At 46.4% G+C, this 19,843-nt stretch overlaps 1 protein-coding gene across 1 annotated transcript in view; it reads left to right on the forward strand.

Annotated features, from left to right (window-relative positions):
• Positions 1 to 19,843, forward strand: part of NLGN2 (neuroligin 2) — a 498,268-nt gene that overhangs the window by 476,107 nt on the left and 2,318 nt on the right. The window contains exon 6 of the mRNA XM_078669344.1: positions 12,467 to 13,256. Coding sequence (XP_078525470.1) covers positions 12,467 to 13,256 — 790 coding nt within the window. The remainder of the gene's footprint in view (positions 1 to 12,466; positions 13,257 to 19,843) is intronic.

Consider the following 19,843-nt stretch of genomic DNA (forward strand, 5'->3'; position numbering starts at 1 on the left):
GTGTCTAGGCCTGAAGAGCACATCTAGAGTAGTGTGTCTAGTTCTTGAGGCACAAATAGAGTATTGTGTCTAGGTCTGGAGACCACATCAAGAGTTGTGTGTCTAGGCCTGGAGACCACATCTAGAGTAGTGTGTCTAGTCCTGGAGGCACAGATAGAGTAGTGTGTCTAGTTCTTGAGGCACAGATAGAGTAGTGTGTCTAGGTCTGGAGACCACATCAAGAGTTGTGTGTCTAGGTCTGGAGGCCACATCTAGAGTAGTGTGTCTAGTACTGGAGGCACAGATAGAGTAGTGTGTCTAGGTCTGGAGACCACATCTAGAGTAGTGTGTCTAGGTCTGGAGGCCACATCTAGAGTAGTGTGTCTAGGTCTGGAGGCCACATCTAGAGTAGTGTGTCTTGTTCTGGAGGCACAAATAGAGTATTGTGTCTAGTACTGGAGGCACAGATAGAGTAGTGTGTCTAGGTCTGGAGACCACATCTAGAGTAGTGTATCTACGTCTGGGGATCACATCTAGAGGAGTATGTCTAGGTCTGAAGATCACATCTAGAGTAGTGTGTCTAGGTCTGGAGGCCACATCTAGAGTAGTGTGTCTTGTTCTGGAGGCACAAATAGAGTATTGTGTCTAGTACTGGAGGCACAGATAGAGTAGTGTGTCTAGGTCTGGAGACCACATCTAGAGTAGTGTGTCTAGTTCTTGAGGCACAAATAGAGTATTGTGTCTAGTACTGGAGGCACAGATAGAGTAGTTTGTCTAGGCCTGGAGACCACATCTAGAGTAGTGTGTCTAGTCCCGGAGGCACAGATAGAGTAGTGTGTCTAGTTCTTGAGGCACATCTAGAGTAGTGTGTCTAGGTCTGGAGACCACATCAAGAGTTGTGTGTCTAGTTCTGGAGCACATCTAGAGTAGTGTGTCTAGTTCTTGAGGCATAGATAGAGTAGTGTGTCTAGTTCTTGAGGCACATCTAGAGTAGTGTGTCTAGGTCTGAAGAGCACATCTAGAGTAGTGTGTCTAGTTCTTGAGGCACAAATAGAGTATTGTGTCTAGTACTGGAGGCACAGATAGAGTAGTGTGTCTAGTTCTTGAGGCACAGATAGAGTAGTGTGTCTAGGTCTGGAGACCACATCAAGAGTTGTGTGTCTAGGTCTGGAGGCCACATCTAGAGTAGTGTGTCTAGTACTGGAGGCACAGATAGAGTAGTGTGTCTAGGTCTGGAGACCACATCTAGAGTATTGTGTCTAGTACTGGAGGCACAGATAGAGTAGTGTGTCTAGGTCTGGAGACCTCATCTAGAGTAGTGTGTCTAGTTCTTGAGGCACAAATAGAGTATTGTGTCTAGTACTGGAGGCACAGATAGAGTAGTGTGTCTAGGCCTGGAGACCACATCTAGAGTAGTGTGTCTAGTCCCGGAGGCACAGATAGAGTAGTGTGTCTAGTTCTTGAGGCACATCTAGAGTAGTGTGTCTAGGTCTGGAGACCACATCAAGAGTTGTGTGTCTAGTTCTGGAGCACATCTAGAGTAGTGTGTCTAGTTCTTGAGGCATAGATAGAGTAGTGTGTCTAGTTCTTGAGGCACATCTAGAGTAGTGTGTCTAGGTCTGAAGAGCACATCTAGAGTAGTGTGTCTAGTTCTTGAGGCACAAATAGAGTATTGTGTCTAGTACTGGAGGCACAGATAGAGTAGTGTGTCTAGTTCTTGAGGCACAGATAGAGTAGTGTGTCTAGGTCTGGAGACCACATCAAGAGTTGTGTGTCTAGGTCTGGAGGCCACATCTAGAGTAGTGTGTCTAGTACTGGAGGCACAGATAGAGTAGTGTGTCTAGGTCTGGAGACCACATCTAGAGTATTGTGTCTAGTACTGGAGGCACAGATAGAGTAGTGTGTCTAGGTCTGGAGACCTCATCTAGAGTAGTGTGTCTAGTTCTTGAGGCACAAATAGAGTATTGTGTCTAGTACTGGAGGCACAGATAGAGTAGTGTGTCTAGGCCTGGAGACCACATCTAGAGTAGTGTGTCTAGTACGGGAGGCACAGATAGAGTAGTGTGTCTGGTTCTTGAGGCACACCTAGAGTAGTGTGTCTAGGTCTGGAGACCACATCAAGAGTTGTGTGTCTAGTTGCCCCAGTATTGGAACTTTCATAGATTCCCATGCTTTGTATCATTCCCCGTTGTCGGAATGGGAGCCTCGGTAGTATAAAAACCATAGAGACAAAAGAGAAACCCAGGCCTAGGCCTCATCTCATTTTGTATCCTATCACCCTCTTTTTGTAAAAAGAGACCAAATTTCTGCCAGAACCAATCAGAGCAGCCTCACCCTCTGGAACCTTCCTGAGAGAGCTCAGAGCCTCAGATTTTTCTACCGCACATTGTGCTGGGGAGTCTCCTCTGAGCTCTGCTCAGTTTTTCTCAACTTTCTGGTTGTATTCTTCTACATTTTTCTTCAAATTCGAGATGTCTGACAAGGAGAAGAAGGCCTTGTTTAGGGCCTGTGCCTCCTGTGGGAAAAAACGTCTGTTTGTGGAGGACAAGCATGAGAACTGTATTTACTGCTTGTATCCGGACCACAAGATCCCAGACTGCAAGATCTGCAGGACCTTCTCCACCAAGACTCTTCGTGACAGAGAGGGTCGTCTGTTAACCTGGCTGCAGAAAATGAAGACTCGCAAGGAGGTGATCTCTTCAGATGAGGAGGATTCCACATCTTTTGCTTCCTCCCATCGATCAAGAAAGAGGGGTAGGTCTCCTACTGCAGCTTCTACTTCGGAGGCCCCTCTTCATGCCTCTCACAAGATCTCTGATAGGTCTGAGAAGGCTGGTCCCCTTCAATCTCCTCACGGAAGTGAAAAGGAGAGGCAGGGACTGGCTGCTGGTGGTGTTACAGCCTTGAAGGACAAAAAGGAAGCTGTTCTTCATTCTCCTCCGTCCAAGAAGAGTAAATCCAGTGACAAGCACCCTGCTGTCACTTCTGGCTCTGCTCAGGACAAAAAACAGCGTCCGTCGATGACAAAAACACCAGGTACGTCGACGACAGTTCCATCAATGAAAGTTCCCGCTTTTTCTGTTCCACCGTCGACGGGATCGTCGACGGCAGGGGTGTCTACGACGACATCGTCGACGTTCAAGATCCCAAGTTCGTCGACGCTGACGACGGCCACGTCGACGACGGTGACGAGCAAGCTGCTGTCGATGGCCGCGTCGACGACGAAAACAACGTCGACGACGACCACCACTTCCACGGCGACGAGGATGGTGATGACGACGAGTTCGTCTACGAGACCGTCGACGGTGAAGATTGTGTCGACGAAGTCTGAATTTCTCCTCGACGGTTCCGCTGATGGCTCCGCCGACGACCGGGGCTCCGGTGACGACGGCACCGTCGACGAGCCCGTCGACGGGCCAAAGAGTGGTGTTGAGCATTCGAAAGATGAAAATTACACCGGAGATGACTTCTCCACGACGAGTGTCTCACCATGTACCAACAATGCTGTTGGATGATGATTCTGAGGAGGATGAGATAGAGGAAGATGACAATTATGGCCCTGCATATAGTCCATCAGAATTGCATGTCAAGATGCAGGACACGGACACGGAGGAGTATGTTGAGCGGACGGATGCCCAGCTTATCCACCCATATGTTCAGGATGAACGACACCCTCCGGTCTTGGGACAGGGCATGGTGGCCATGCCCTCTGCACTTATTTCTGAATTACAGATGATGCTTCAAGATTATCGCCAGCGGTTCCCGTCTGAGCAGCCGGGACACTCGGCATCTACTGCTCCTCCCGTCCTACCTCAGGTACAACCGACTACTAGTCCTCCAGTGAGGTCCTCTTCACCACCGCCGAGGCCAGCGTTGGGGCGTGTCCGTACTCCGGACCCCTTACCAGTTCAGCCGGTCCCTCAGGATACCTCTTCGGATGAGGAGGTGATACAGGTGGACACTGGGGTTGACCCGTTGCAGGACCCTGACTTGGATCAGGGGGACAGTGCACCGCATGATCCGGATGCCTCTAGTCGTGACACGTCCGTCTCCCCTCCGGTGGATATAGGGGGTTTTCATCATCTGATGGAGCGGGCAGCTAAGAGGTTTGGTTTACCTATATCGAAAGAGGAATCTGAATGTTTCCTTTATGACTTTAAAGAACAATATCAAAGATCCGTCAAGTCTATTCCCATTATCGAACATGTATGGGAGGAGGGCATGAAGATTATGCAGAGTCCAGCCACGGTGATTCCAGTACTCCCCAGGCTGGAAAAGAAATATAAAGCACCGGAAGGCAGTCCAGCTTGCCTTCTTGGTCAACCAAAGCCTGACTCAGTGATTTCTCAGGCGGCACAGAGCAAGTCAAAGAATCCGTCCACTCCGTTGACCACACCTCCGGACAAGGACGGCAGACGTCTTGATAATGTTGGAAAACGTTTTTCCTCTATGGCCAGTTTACTAGTTCGAGCGGCCAATGCCCTTGCCATCTTGGGCCGTTACGACCGCCAGATGTGGTGCGACATGGAACCCTTCGTGGAACTGTTACCTGAGCCCACTCAGGAGGAAGCCAAGAAGGTACTGGCAGAAGGGGAAAAATCTTCGGCAGAAGTAATTGACTGCGCAATGGACATTGCTTCCACGGCGTTTCGAGCCTTGGCCGGCTCCGCTGTGTTACGGCGTCAGGGTTGGCTGAAGGCCACCTGGTTTCGGCAGGAGGTCCAGAACAGAATACTAGATCTCCCATTTGATGGGGAGATGCTGTTCGGGAAACATGTGGACGATACCCTGCAGAATATAAAGAAGGACACAGACACGGCAAAGTCCTTGGGCTCGCTCACCTATCGCAAGGTCCCCTTTAGGGGCGCACGAGGTAGAGGATTTGCATCTTACAGAGGAAACCAACAGCGATATTCCTCGCAGTCTTCTCAGTCCTACAAACCACAATACTCGAATCAGAGACAAGGACAGTCAGCATCTTTCTCTCGCAACCCTCCGCGAGGCCGTCAACATCGACAAGGTCGCGATAACACCAAAAGACAATAGCGGCCTCCCGGCTCTACCTACTGTTCCTCCCCTCCCGATCACATCAGTGGGGGGCAGGATATCACTTTGTCTGGACAGTTGGAAGTCAATAACATCGGACCAGTGGGTCCTCAACATCGTAGAGAGTGGACATACGTTGGAGTTTCACAACTTCCCTCCAACGCGAGCTCCGGACGCCATCCGCACAGGACATCTGGGATTACTCCATCTAGAAGCCCATCAATTGTTCCTCAAAGGAGCGATAGAACGGGTCCCGCTCTCTCAGAGGGGCCTGGGGTTCTATTCAAGATTCTTCCTGGTGCGGAAGACGAAAGACACTTGGCGTCCCATCCTAGATCTTCGGGAGCTCAACACCTATCTCGTGAAACTCTCCTTCAGGATGGTCACTCTCCAGGAAATTCTTCCTCTCTTGAATCCGGGTGACTTCTTGGCGTCGCTGGATTTAGAAGACGCATATTTCCATATTCCGATACACCCAGCGCACAGACAATACCTTCGCTTTACAGTGGGCAAGAGCCATTTCCAGTTCAAAGTGCTTCCATTCGGCCTTCGGTCGGCACCGAGAGTGTTCACCAAGGTATTGGCACCGGTGGCGGCTTTTCTTCTAAGGCAATCGCTCGAGGTCTTCCCTTACTTGGACGACTGGCTCGTCAAGGCACCATCATTCCAGGACGCTTCGCAAGCAGTGTCTACTTGCCTCCATTTGTTCCGCTGCCTGGGTCTTCAGTTGAACGAACGCAAGTCAGTCCTACTGCCTTCCAGGACTGCCAGGTTCCTGGGGTCCGTGTTGGACACCACGCAATGTACAGCTCGTCCAACAGAGGAGCGACAACAAAAGTTAATGGTTTCAGCTCAATTACTCTGCCGCGGCCAATTCCTGTCGGTCCGCCAATACAAATCTCTTCTCGGATCGATGTCATCCTGCATACCATTAATACCGCATTGCAGGTTACGAATGCGTCCTCTGCAAGAGGAGCTAGACAAGCAATGGCACCAGGCAGAGGGGTCATTCAACGACAGAGTGGTCGTGACGTCAGCGATGAGGACGGCGAGCGAATGGTGGCTTCAGAAAAACAATCTCACCCAAGGACTGACGTTCAGGATCTCGCCTTCGCCCATGGTGGTGACCACAGATGCGTCGTTGGAGGGCTGGGGCGCAGTTCTCCGAGAGCTTCAGGTCAGTGGCCGCTGGAGTCTAAGTCAGCGCCAGTGCCATATCAATTTCCTCGAGCTGACAGCCATTCGGTTGGCCTTGCAAGCTTTTCTGCCCAGAGTGGGCAACCGTTCAGTGCTGGTCCGGACGGACAATACGACGGCCATGCACTATGTAAACAAACAAGGAGATACCAAATCACAGACTCTATCCGCAGAAGCTCAACGGATTTGGGATTTCGCAATTCTCAACAACATCGCTCTGAGAGCCGAGCACCTGGCGGGAACTCTCAATGTCCAGGCGGACGCCTTGAGTCGCCAGACGGAAGTGACTCACGAGTGGGAGTTGAATCAATCCATTCTAGACGGAGTGTTCTCAGTTTGGGGGACGCCAACCATCGACCTCTTTGCTTCGCCGGAGAACGCAAAATGCCGGTTCTACGCAAGCAAGGTTCACCAGCAGGGGTCCCTAGGGAACGCCCTTTCGATGGCCTGGTACAGCGCGTTCTTTTACGCTTTTCCTCCCATTCCCCTCATTCCTCGGGTTCTCAAGAAAATGAAGGCGGAACCCTGCAGGATGATTCTAATTGCTCCAGCATGGCCCAGACAATTCTGGTACACAGAACTACTGCGTCTCTCCCAAGCTCCTCCAATTCAGTTGAAGCCCATTCCGTCCCTCTTGTCCAGGAGTCAGGGGCAAGTTTTCCACCCGGACCCAAGATCCCTCCACTTGACGGCGTGGCTCCTGAACACAGAGAATTCAGTCATCTAACACTGTCTCAAGAATGCAGAGAGGTCTTGGCTCAGGCCCGAGCACCAAGTATCAATAAAACTTACAATGCAAAATGGAAGAGATTCTGCTTGTGGTGTCAACGGGAGGGTCTCCATCCTTACACTTCCCAACCTCATCAGTTGTTGCCGTATTTGCTATCTCTAGCTAAGTCTGGCTTGGCAAATTCTTCGATCAAGGTGCATCTGGCAGCCATATCAAGGTATCGGCGCAGTTCCTCAGGTCCTTCCTTATGGTCCTCTAGGGTTGTGAAACAATTCTTGAAAGGGTTATTCCGGATGTATCCGCCAGTCCGACCTCCTCCTCCAGTGTGGCAACTCAACCTGGTATTGGCGCAACTCATGAAAGCTCTGTTTGAGCCTGTGCACAAAGCAGACTTGAAGTTCCTATCTTGGAAGCTGGCCCTCCTTCGGGCCCTCACGTCTGCGAGGCGAGTGGGTGAGCTTCAGGCGCTTTCCATAGTACATCCATTCCTGCAATTTACAAGACAAGGTCCGGTCCTTCGGACCAATCCCAAATTCATCCCGAAAGTACCATCTGAGTTCCACTTGAATGAACCGGTGATCCTGAAAACCTTCTTTCCGCACCCTTCTACACCGGTGGAGCGGACGCTCCACTCTTTGGACGTTCAACGATGCTTAAAGTTTTACTTGGAGCGCACACGTCCCTTTCGGAAGTCAACTCAGATGTTTGTGTCCTACAGCGCACCGCGCAAGGGGTTGCCTTTGACAAAGAGTGGCATTTCCCGCTGGATCTCCAGTGCAATTCAGTTCTGTCATCAGGAGGCCGGCAAGCCACTGGACGGAAGAGTCCGTGCACATTCCACAAGGTCGATGGCTTCCTCTGTGGCTCTCTTTTCGGGAGTGGCCATTAAGGACATCTGCAGGGCAGCTACGTGGAGCAGTACACATACCTTCACGAAACACTACTGCCTGGAGTCTGCAGGACGAGATGATGCGGCTGTTGGTCAGGCAGTCCTGCGGAATCTGTTTCATTGAGAGGTGAGCTTTCCCTACGATCCCTCCATCCTGGTGAGCACATTTTGTTTGTTTTTATTATGCTTTCTATATTGCTTATATGGTTATGTGATGCCATGTATTTACAAAATGTGTTCTTGGTAATGTACTGCTAGCTATTCTGATACAAAGCATGGGAATCTATGAAAATTCCAATACTGGGGCAAGAAAACAAGTTACTTACCTGTAACTTTGGTTCCCCAGTATTGGTAACTTTCATAGATTCCCATGCGCCCGCCCTCCTCCCCTGGGAAAGCTCAGCCTTGTTACAGAGGTAGTGGCGGTTTGCACAACGGCTACGAAAATCTGAGGCTCTGAGCTCTCTCAGGAAGGTTCCAGAGGGTGAGGCTGCTCTGATTGGTTCTCGCAGAAATTTGGTCTCTTTTTACAAAAAGAGGGTGATAGGATACAAAATGAGATGAGGCCTAGGCCTGGGTTTCTCTTTTGTCTCTATGGTTTTTATACTACCGAGGCTCCCATTCCGACGACGGGGAATGATACAAAGCATGGGAATCTATGAAAGTTACCAATACTGGGGAACCAAAGTTACAGGTAAGTAACTTGTTTTCTTCTGGAGCACATCTAGAGTAGTGTGTCTAGTTCTTGAGGCACAGATAGAGTAGTGTGTCTAGTTCTTGAGGCACATCTAGAGTAGTGTGTCTAGGTCTGAAGAGCACATCTAGAGTAGTGTGTCTAGTTCTTGAGGCACAAATAGAGTATTGTGTCTAGTACTGGAGGCACAGATAGAGTAGTGTGTCTAGGCCTGGAGACCACATCTAGAGTAGTGTGTCTAGTCCTGGAGGCACAGATAGAGTAGTGTGTCTAGTTCTTGAGGCACATCTAGAGTAGTGTGTCTAGGTCTGGAGACCACATCAAGAGTTGTGTGTCTAGGTCTGGAGGCCACATCTAGAGTAGTGTGTGTAGTTCTAGAGGCACAGATAGAGTAGTGTGTCTAGTTCTTGAGGCACATCTAGAGTTGTGTGTCTAGGTCTGGAGACCACATCAAGAGTTGTGTGTCTAGGTCTGGAGGCCACATCTAGAGTAGTGTGTGTAGTTCTAGAGGCCACATCTAGAGGAGTAGTGTGTCTAGGTCTGAAGAGCACATCTAGAGTAGTGTGTCTACGTCTGGGGATCACATCTAGAGTAGTGTGTCTTGTTCTGGAGGCCACATCTAGAATAGTGTGTATAGGTCTGGAGGCCACATCTAGAGTAGGGTATCTAATTCCGGATGCCACATCTAGAATAGTATGTCTAGGTCTGGATGCCACATCTAGAGTAGTGTGTCAAGTTCTGGAGCACATCTAGAGTAGGGTGTCTAGTTCTGGTGGCCACATCTAGAGTAGTGTGTCTAGCAACGACAAATAGAAAAATAGGTAAATCACCGATTCCTGGCTAATTCACCTCTTTCTTATTTGTACTAGTCTTTTGAAATGTATTACAACATTATTAACTAACATTCAGGATACTGTAATGAAAGTAAACATTCTAGGTCTAGGTCTGATGCCACATCTAGAGTAGTGTGTCTTGTTCTGGAGGCACAAATAGAGTATTGTGTCTAGTACTGGAGGCACAGATAGAGTAGTGTGTCTAGGTCTGGAGACCACATCTAGAGTAGTGTGTCTAGTTCTTGAGGCACAAATAGAGTATTGTGTCTAGTACTGGAGGCACAGATAGAGTAGTGTGTCTAGGCCTGGAGACCACATCTAGAGTATTGTGTCTAGTACTGGAGGCACAGATAGAGTAGTGTGTCTAGTTCTTGAGGCACATCTAGAGTAGTGTGTCCAGGTCTGGAGACCACATCAAGAGTTGTGTGTCTAGGTCTGGAGGCCACATCTAGAGTAGTGTGTGTAGTTCTAGAGGCCACATCTAGAGGAGTAGTGTGTGTAGGTCTGAAGAGCACATCTAGAGTAGTGTGTCTATGTCTGGGGATCACATCTAGAGGAGTGTGTCTAGGTCTGGAGCCCACATCTAGAGTAGTGTGTCTTGTTCTGGAGGCCACATCTGGAATAGTGTGTATAGGTCTGGAGGCCACATCTAGAGTAGTGTGGCTAGTTCCTGAGGCCACATCTAGAGTGGTGTGTCTAGGTCTGGAGACCACATCTAGAATAGTGTGTCTTGTTCTGGAGGCCACATCTAGAATAGTGTGTCTTGTTCTGGAGGCCACATCTAGAATAGTGTGTATAGGTCTGGAGGCCACATCTAGAGTAGTGTATCTAATTCCGGAGGCCACATCTGGAATAGTATGTCTAGGTCTGGATGCCACATCTAGAGTAGTGTGTCAAGTTCTGGAGTCCACATCTAGAGTATTGTGTCTAGTTCTGGAGCACATCTAGAGTAGGGTGTCTAGTTCTGGTGGCCACATCTAGAGTAGTGTGTCTAGCAATGACAAATAGAAAAATAGGTAAATCACTGATTCCTGGCTAATTCACCTCTTTCTTATTTGTACTAGTCTTTTGAAATGTATTACAACATTATTAACTAACATTCATGATACTGTAATGAAAGTAAACATTCTAGGTCTAGGTCTGATGCCACATCTAGAGTAGTGTGACTAGATCTGGAGGCCACATCAAGAGTAGTGCGCCTAGTTCCAGAGGCCTCCTGTGGATCATTTTGCCTTGTTCTGTAGGATTTACCTGGAGAATTGTAAAAACTTTTCAGACACTCACCCCCAGTCACAGATCTGTGTTAAATCCCTCATTGTTCTTTAACTCACTTTGCCACCCCAGTTCCGACCCAGCCATAGGCAAATCAGCCTTGACCCTGTGCCTCATTGGAACAGCCCAGCCCGAACTGCCAAGCCAGGGCTTCCCTGAACTGGAAACAAGCATCCTGGGACCAGTTTCGGGGTATCACCCTTCATCAGCCAGGCTAGCTTGAATCTAGTGGCAAAGTGAGCAAGGGACCCATGTCTGGGCATACACTGCCAACCTAGGGCGAACAAAGTAAACACAAGGAGATGATGGCCGGACCACTGAAACTGTTCAGGTACCCACCCCCAGTCACAGATCTGGGTTGAATCCATCATCGTTCTTTAGCTCACTCTGCCACCCCAGTTCAGACCTTAGCAGTATCAAGTCCCTTACTGCAGTGCGCTCCACTGCTCACTATCCCAAACCAAAGAAGTGCCAGACGTAACTGCGCAGCTCAGCCGAGAGTAACTCTGAAGGTATTTGAGCTGGGTTTCACACAGCTTACTTAGCACTTCTTCACAGAGCTCTTTAACTGCCTGTGATGTTTAAAAGCTCAGAAATGCATATTTAAAGAAGTTGAACGCTGAATTTTTTTAATAATTCAAGGATGCACAATTTGGAAAGAAGCTTAGTGCACGTGTACAGTCATTCTGTGCGGTTCACGTCCTTTTTAGTGTATTGAGTGCTCACTTGCAACAGAAAAGCTCCTAGGCACCTGCCCAGCTTAACAGCTACCAATAGGAGACACTCCCGCTATACAGCAACCAATAGGAGCCACTCCCGATATACAGCAACCAATAGGAGCCACTCCCGATATTCAGCAACAAATAGGAGCGACTCCCACTATACAGCAACTAATAGGAGCCACTCCCAATATACAGCAACAAATAGGAGCCACTCCGACTATACAGCAACCAGTAAGAGCCACTCTCGCTTTACAGCAACCAATAGAAATCTATGAAACTTTAGTACAGCTTGTAGAGTTTCTCAGTTACAGAGCAGCGTGGAGAAGCAGAACTGCAACCTGTAGGAACTACTCCAGAGAGTTTGCGCCAACAGAAAGAACTCTGGCTACAGAGCAGCTAGTAGAAATGATGGCAGCCTAAGCGGAGCCCTTTAAAGCAGTGATGTAGTAAAAAGGCAGAAAGTAACTAATGAACACAAGAGTAGCCTAGGTTCTAGAGCTTAATTTGTAAAAAAGTAAGTACCAGGGCACTTGTCAGGAGGCCACTGCAGCTTGCAGCACCTGTTGCCCCTGCCAGCGCTGCCAATGACAGTACCAACACAATCACTACCCATCACACACCTACAAGTGTGACAATTCAGACTATTTCAGGCACCTCAAGTTATAAGAATAGCTTGGGAGAAGGTATAAATCATTTTTAATATAAATTGAATAAATAAACTGTTGCTGTGCCCATCTCTAAATTAGATAAACAGCGCCACCATGTGGTAGACTGCCATAAGTGCCGGTGTTGACAAGTGAGTGCTGGTGCCGAGCCCCGCAAACCGTCGGCTCAAATTAAACACTGAGGTCCCCACATATGTGTCTCCCCAGGGAGGTCTCCATAAACAGACATCTCATAAGAGAACATCTCAGTATCTGAGCGGTGGCATCTTATCACGTGACTCAGACATGAGTAGAGAAAGTAGTGATGCACCCGATAGCCAATCACAGACCTCTGTACACACTGATGCTAACACCCCCTCTCTCATCATTGATATCCACAGAGAGCAGTATTCAATATGTCACTATGCTTCGGATACTCACACTGATCTCTTTTCCCCAGGCTTGTTCCAGAAGGCCATCGCCCAGAGCGGCACCGCCATCTCCAGCTGGTCAGTGAATTACCAACCTTTGAAGTACACCCGCATGCTGGCGGCCAAGGTGGGTTGCAACCACGCGGACACATCTGACTTGGCGGAGTGCCTCCGTAGGAAACCCTACCGCGAGCTGGTGGACCAAGACATCCAGCCAGCTCGATACCACATTGCATTTGGTCCCGTGGTGGATGGCGATGTGGTACCTGACGACCCCGAAATCCTCATGCAGCAGGGGGAGTTTCTCAACTACGACATCCTGATTGGGGTCAACCAGGGTGAGGGGCTGAAGTTCGTGGAGGACTCGATGGAGAGCGAGGATGGCATTTCCGCCAGCTACTTCGACTTCACAATCTCCAACTTTGTGGACAACCTCTACGGCTACCCAGAGGGGAAGGATATCCTGCGCGAAACCATCAAGTTCATGTACACGGACTGGGCCGACCGCGACAACGGCGAGATGCGCCGCAAAACCCTCCTGGCCCTCTTCACTGACCATCAATGGGTAGCTCCAGCTGTTGCTACTGCCAAGCTCCATGCCGAGTACCAGTCGCCCGTCTACTTCTACACCTTCTACCATCACTGCCAGACGGACACCAGACCAGAGTGGGCTGACGCTGCCCATGGCGACGAGATCCCCTACGTTTTTGGGGTCCCCATGATTGGTGCTACAGACCTGTTCCCCTGCAACTTCTCCAAGAGTGATGTCATGCTGAGCGCTGTGGTGATGACCTACTGGACCAACTTCGCCAAAACCGGGTGAGTGCTGCCTGCGCTGCCGGGCTTTATCTTGGGTATTGGGAGTGGGTACAGAGGGTGCTGTTGCATGGAAGAGAAAGCTGTGGGGTCTTTGGCGAGCCTGCTCCAGTACATCCTGGGTGAGACAGGCATTGAAGCCACATCTCACAGGCATGTCAACCCTTGCAGGGCCTTATGAGGTAGAATTTCGAATGCTGTATGTCAAAAACATGACGCTTCTCCACTATCCAAACAGGTTGGTCAGTACTCCAGTTTTTTGGGGGCTCTACAGGGCCCTGAGTCCATCTGGATGGCATAATGTCCCTTCTGGGAGCCTACTAAATGGCATAAGTCTGACCTTAAGTGCAGTGACAGTAGATGGCCAGTCCTAGCCATCCTCGGGTAGGAGGCTCACAGTAGAATCGATTTTCCTGGCTGGGATTACTGGTGGAACATATGCATGCTGTCTAGGAAGAATATATGATGTTACAGCGCATGCAATTACAACGCATGCTTTTAACGACGCAGTCTGTATATTGTAACTACCATTACATTGCATTATTTTACAACGCATGCCATTAAAACGCATTTTTTATAACTACCATTACAATGCACTCCATTACAAAGCATACCATTACAACGCATACCATTACAACGCATTATACTTTCAGGGCAACAGTAGGGTAAGTTTTAGATAGTGTAGGGGTAACAATTACTATTCCCACTCCAGTGAGTGCAACAGTAGAGTAAGTGTTGGAGAGTGTAGGGGTACAAATTACTATTCCCACTCCAGTGAGTGCAACAATAGGGAAAGTGTTGGATAGTGTAGGGGTAAAATTACTATTCCCATGTACCCCAAAACCCATACCCACCTTAATACTAAATAAAAAATCTCCATTACTTACCTTATAATGCGTTGTAATGACATGCATTGTAATGGTATGCGTTGTAATGGCATGCGTTGTAGTGGCATGCGTTGTAATAGCATGCATTGTAATGGCATGCAATGTAAAGGCAGTTGCGTTGTAACAGTTGCGTTGTAAAGGTAGGTCGTTGTAATGACTGCGTTGTAATGGATGTTTCCTGTGTAGGAATGATGACAATAGCATACAGAGAATTGATAGTCAGCCCTAATTGCAAGGTACCACACCTCATTTGGAAAAGAAAGGGTTGGCTGCAATATCCACTTGAACCGCATAACTAGACATTATCAGGAACTAGCAAAAGTTGGGCCATAGAAACTGTGCCAAGCTGGATGTCCTATTTCAGGCCATGTCTTTATAAAGTCTCTGTGCCATGGAGCTAGGTTACTCACCCCAGTGCATCTAGCGTCAACCACTGGCACATGGTTCATTCATAATTTATCTTCTTCAGCAGGGTCACCCCCCCAGCACCTCTCCCATTCCACCCCAGTGTCTTCACAATTCTCCCACTCTACCAAAACCTCATTTTGTGTCTCTTCTTCCCCGAAGACCTCACATAATAATGGGACAGTACGTGTGATGCAACACGGCAACAAATCAAGATGGATGCCGACCTCCTATTAGGACCTTTTTTGTCTTTCTCTCTGTTTCCGGCATAGACCCTTTTTGTGGCAGTTCCATTTTATGAGACTAATTATTTTGGGGTGCCAGGTGATATCCCACACAATCCTACTCTCCAGAGAGGCAAATTGTCTTAAAATCGTTGGACCTGATTCACAGAACTAACTTAAGACAAAATCCTAAACTTACTTCCATTTTGGTATTCACAGAAGGCACTTACTCATTTTGGTATTCACAGAAGGCACTTACTCATTTCGGTATTCACAGAAGTTAGGACTCCTAACTTTAAGACTCCTAAATGCCTTCTGTGAATACCGAAAGTCTTAAAGGTAGGATTTTTCTTAGTGTAGGAGTCCTAAAGTTAGGAGTCCTAACTTTACTACTCCTAAACTGAGAAAAATCCAAACTTTAAGACTTTCGGTTTTCTCAGAAGCCATTTAGGAGTCCTAAAGTTAGGAGTCCTAACTTTACTACTCCTAAACTGAGAAAAATCCAAACTTTAAGACTTTCGGTTTTCTCAGAAGCCATTTAGGAGTCCTAAAGTTAGGAGTCCTAACTTTACTACTCCTAAACTGAGAAAAATCCAAACTTTAAGACTTTCGGTTTTCTCAGAAGCCATTTAGGAGTCCTAAAGTTAGGAGTCCTAACTTTACTACTCCTAAACTGAGAAAAATCCAAACTTTAAGACTTTCGGTTTTCTCAGAAGCCATTTAGGAGTCCTAAAGTTAGGAGTCCTAACTTTACTACTCCTAAACTGAGAAAAATCCAAACTTTAAGACTTTCGGTTTTCTCAGAAGCCATTTAGGAGTCCTAAAGTTAGGAGTCCTAACTTTACTACTCCTAACCTGAGAAAAAACCTAACTTTAAGACTTTCGGTATTCACAGAAGTTAGGAGTCCTAACTTTAGGACTCCTAACTTCTGTGAATACCGAAATGAGTAAGTGCCTTTTGTATCGCTTTGTTCGCCCCAAGTTTGGGGTTAAGCGTATCCCTAAATGCTCAAAGGTGAAAAGCAATTCAATAGGGCATTCCCCGACGAACATACATCTCTTAGATGTCTTCTGAGAATGGTAGGAAAAGACCATATACCTTTAAAAAAAGATCTACTCCAATCCTCGCTCATCACAAAAGTGGTTAACCTCATTCAATAACTACTGGAGACCTTGGGGAGACTTAGATAACAATAAAGTATCATCGGCTACGACTGTAGAGGCATCGCACTAACCCCTATCCAGTAACCCTACTACTCCATTTATAAAAAGTGAAAACAGAGTGGGTGCTAAAACGCACCGTCTTACTCCACGCCTAACCGGAAAGGGCTCTGTTAGCCGCCCCTTCTCACCCTACCTAACCTGACCCTCAATCATGATCAGAATGAAGGAGGCACCGAACGAGCTTCCATCTGACCCTGGTTCAAGTCTACCTCAGGTCACTGCAACTTGTCTACTTGGATGTGAACGTTTTCCAAAGAGAGTGAAAGGTGAATCTTTTTTGCCTTTGGTTTTATTCATTTTATTTACTGTATTTTGTTGTTTTTTATTGCACAGTGCCTTGATGTCTCTTAAAGTGGAGCCATTTTGTTAGTATTTCTCAATCATCTGATGATGCTGGTGGAGAATACACAAAGCTGTGTGTTTCCTTGCACAAACTTTGTTTTGGAACATTTTATCATTTTGAAGATTGAGAAGTGCCAAACGTGTTGGAGAAATCAACACCCAGCCAGTTCTTTTCAGCACAATGGTTTCTTGTCCGTGCATTGGCTTCTTATCTGTGATTTTCCTTTTTTGTCTTTGCCTCGGCCTTTTGTCTTTACCTTGGCTGTTTGTTTTTCTTCACATTCGTTCCTTGTGTGTGCCTTGGCTTTTTTATTCTTAAAAATATTCACTGTCTGCATGTTGGCTTCTTGCATCTGCTCTTGTTTCTTGCCTGTGCATTATGTTTTGTTTTTGCATTGCCCATTGTTTTTTGCTGTGCCTTAATCCTTGTCTGCGCATTTACGTCTTGCCTTTGCATTGGCTTCTTGTCTGTACATTGGCTCTTGGACTGCACGCTTATTTTTTGTCTGTATATTGGATTCTTTTCTGCCCTTTACCCCTTTGTCTTTGCATGGCTGCTTGACTGTGCCTCTTTGTAGTGTCTGTTTGCCAGTACATTGGCTTCTGTTATGCACTATGACTTCTTGTCTGCAGGTTGACGTCTTGTCTCTGTATTGATTTCTGCTCTGCACCATGTCTTCTAGTATGTGCATTAGCATTTTGTCTACGTATTGGCTTCTTGTCGCCAGCTTGGTGTCTTGTCTGCACTTTGCCTTCTTTTCTGCACATTAGTGTCTTCACTGTCTTCCCTGCTTGACTGATTCTTGATTTAGTATTTCCTGCACACTGGCTTCTTTAGTGTCTATTTGCTTCTTTATTTTACATTTTAGTTTTTTGTTTTTTCATTGGTTGTTGTCTGTGCCTTAATTTCATGTCTGCGCAGTGATGTTTTGTTTATGCACTGGATTTCAGTCGTTGAATTGTGTTCTTCTGTTTGCCTTGTTTTCTAGCCTGTATATACAATTGTTGCCTGCCCATTCGCTTATTGTCTGTGTGTTGGTCGCTTGTCTGCACATTGGCTTATCATCTGTGCATTGTCTTCTTGTATGTGAGTTGTTTTTGTCTGCACATTGGCTTATCATCTGTGCATTGTCTTCTTGTATGTGAGTTGTTTTTGTTTGCACATTGGCTTATCATCTGTGCATTGTCTTCTTGTATGTGAGTTGTTTTTGTTTGCATATTGGCTTATCATCTGTGCATTGTCTTCTTGTATGTGAGTTGTTTTTGTTTGCACATTGGCTTATCATCTGTGCATTGCCCTCTTGTATATGAGTTGTTTTTGTCTGCACATTGGCTTATCATCTGTGCATTGTCTTATTGTATGTGAGTTGTTTTTGTCTGCACATTGGCTTATCATCTGTGCATTGTCTTCTTGTATGTGAGTTGTTTTTGTTTGCACATTGGCTTATCATCTGTGCATTGTCTTCTTGTATGTGAGTTGTTTTTGTCTGCACATTGGCTTATCATCTGTGCATTGTCTTCTTGTATGTGAGTTGTTTTTGTTTGCACATTTGCTTATCATCTGTACATTGTCTTCTTGTATGTGAGTTGTTTTTGTCTGCACATTGGCTTATCATCTGTGCATTGTCTTCTTGTATGTGAGTTGTTTTTGTCTGCACATTGGCTTATCACCTGTGCATTGTCTTCTTGTATGCGGGTTGTTTTTGTTTGCACATTGGCTTATCATCTGTGCATTGTCTTCTTGTATGTGAGTTGTTTTTGTCTGCACATTGGCTTATCATCTGTGCATTGTCTTCTTGTATGTGAGTTGTTTTTGTTTGCACATTGGCTTATCATCTGTGCATTGTCTTCTTGTATGTGAGTTGTTTTTGTTTGCATATTGGCTTATCATCTGTGCATTGTCTTCTTGTATGTGAGTTGTTTTTGTTTGCACATTGGCTTATCATCTGTGCATTGCCCTCTTGTATATGAGTTGTTTTTGTCTGCACATTGGCTTATCATCTGTGCATTGTCTTATTGTATGTGAGTTGTTTTTGTCTGCACATTGGCTTATCATCTGTGCATTGTCTTCTTGTATGTGAGTTGTTTTTGTTTGCACATTGGCTTATCATTTGTGAATTGTCTTCTTGTATGTGAGTTGTTTTTGTCTGCACATTGGCTTATCATCTGTGCATTGTCTTCTTGTATGTGAGTTGTTTTTGTTTGCACATTTGCTTATCATCTGTACATTGTCTTCTTGTATGTGAGTTGTTTTTGTCTGCACATTGGCTTATCATCTGTGCATTGTCTTCTTGTATGTGAGTTGTTTTTGTCTGCACATTGGCTTATCACCTGTGCATTGTCTTCTTGTATGCGGGTTGTTTTTGTCTGCACATTGGCCTATCATCTGTGCATTGTCTTCTTGTATGCGAGTTGTTTTTGTCTGCACATTGGCCTATCACCTGTGCATTGTCTTCTTGTATGCGAGTTGTTTTTGTCTGCACATTGGCCTATCACCTGTGCATTGTCTTCTTGTATGCGAGTTGTTTTTGTCTGCACATTGGCCTATCATCTGTGCATTGTCTTCTTGTATGCGAGTTGTTTTTGTCTGCACATTGGCCTATCACCTGTGCATTGTCTTCTTGTATGCGAGTTGTTTTTGTCTGCACATTGGCTTATCACCTGTGCATTGTCTTCTTGTATGCGAGTTGTTTTTGTCTGCACATTGGCCTATCACCTGTGCATTGTCTTCTTGAATGCGAGTTGTTTTTGTCTGCACATTGGCCTATCACCTGTGCATTGTCTTCTTGTATGTGAGTTGTTTTTGTCTGCACATTGGCTTATCATCTGTGCATTGTCTTCTTGTATGTGAGTTGTTTTTGTCTGCACATTGGCCTATCACCTGTGCATTGTCTTCTTGTATGCGAGTTGTTTTTGTCTGCACATTGGCCTATCACCTGTGCATTGTCTTCTTGAATGTGAGTTGTTTTTGTCTGCACATTGGCCTATCACCTGTGCATTGTCTTCTTGTATGTGAGTTGTTTTTGTCTGCACATTGGCTTATCATCTGTGCATTGTCTTCTTGTATGTGAGTTGTTTTTGTCTGCACATTGGCTTCTAGTTTGTCCATACACCTCTTCTTTATGCATTAGTTTCTTATTTGTGCATTGACCTATTTTCTCTGCATTGGTTTGTTGTCAGTAGGTTAAGTTCATGTTCATGCTTTACCTTCTTTGTGAATTGATTTGTATTTGCTCATTGGTTTTTTGTATACACATTGGGTTCTTGTTGATTCATTTGCTTCATTTATGCACATTGATTTCTTGCATGCACATTGGCTGTTTGTTGTTCGCTTGTTTCCTGTTTCCTCGTTGATTACTCAATGTTGGCTTCTTGTTTGCACTGTGACTTAGTTGCACATTAGTTTTGATTAAAATTCAGCCAGGGTTTGTCATTCTTATACAATTGTCCTCAGACCAGAATAGGTTTCTGCACTGAAGGGAGGCTTGCATTTATCCATCAGGATGGG

The sequence above is a fragment of the Lissotriton helveticus genome, chromosome 12 (assembly GCF_964261635.1).
Source record: "Lissotriton helveticus chromosome 12, aLisHel1.1, whole genome shotgun sequence".
Lineage (NCBI taxonomy): Eukaryota > Metazoa > Chordata > Amphibia > Caudata > Salamandridae > Lissotriton > Lissotriton helveticus.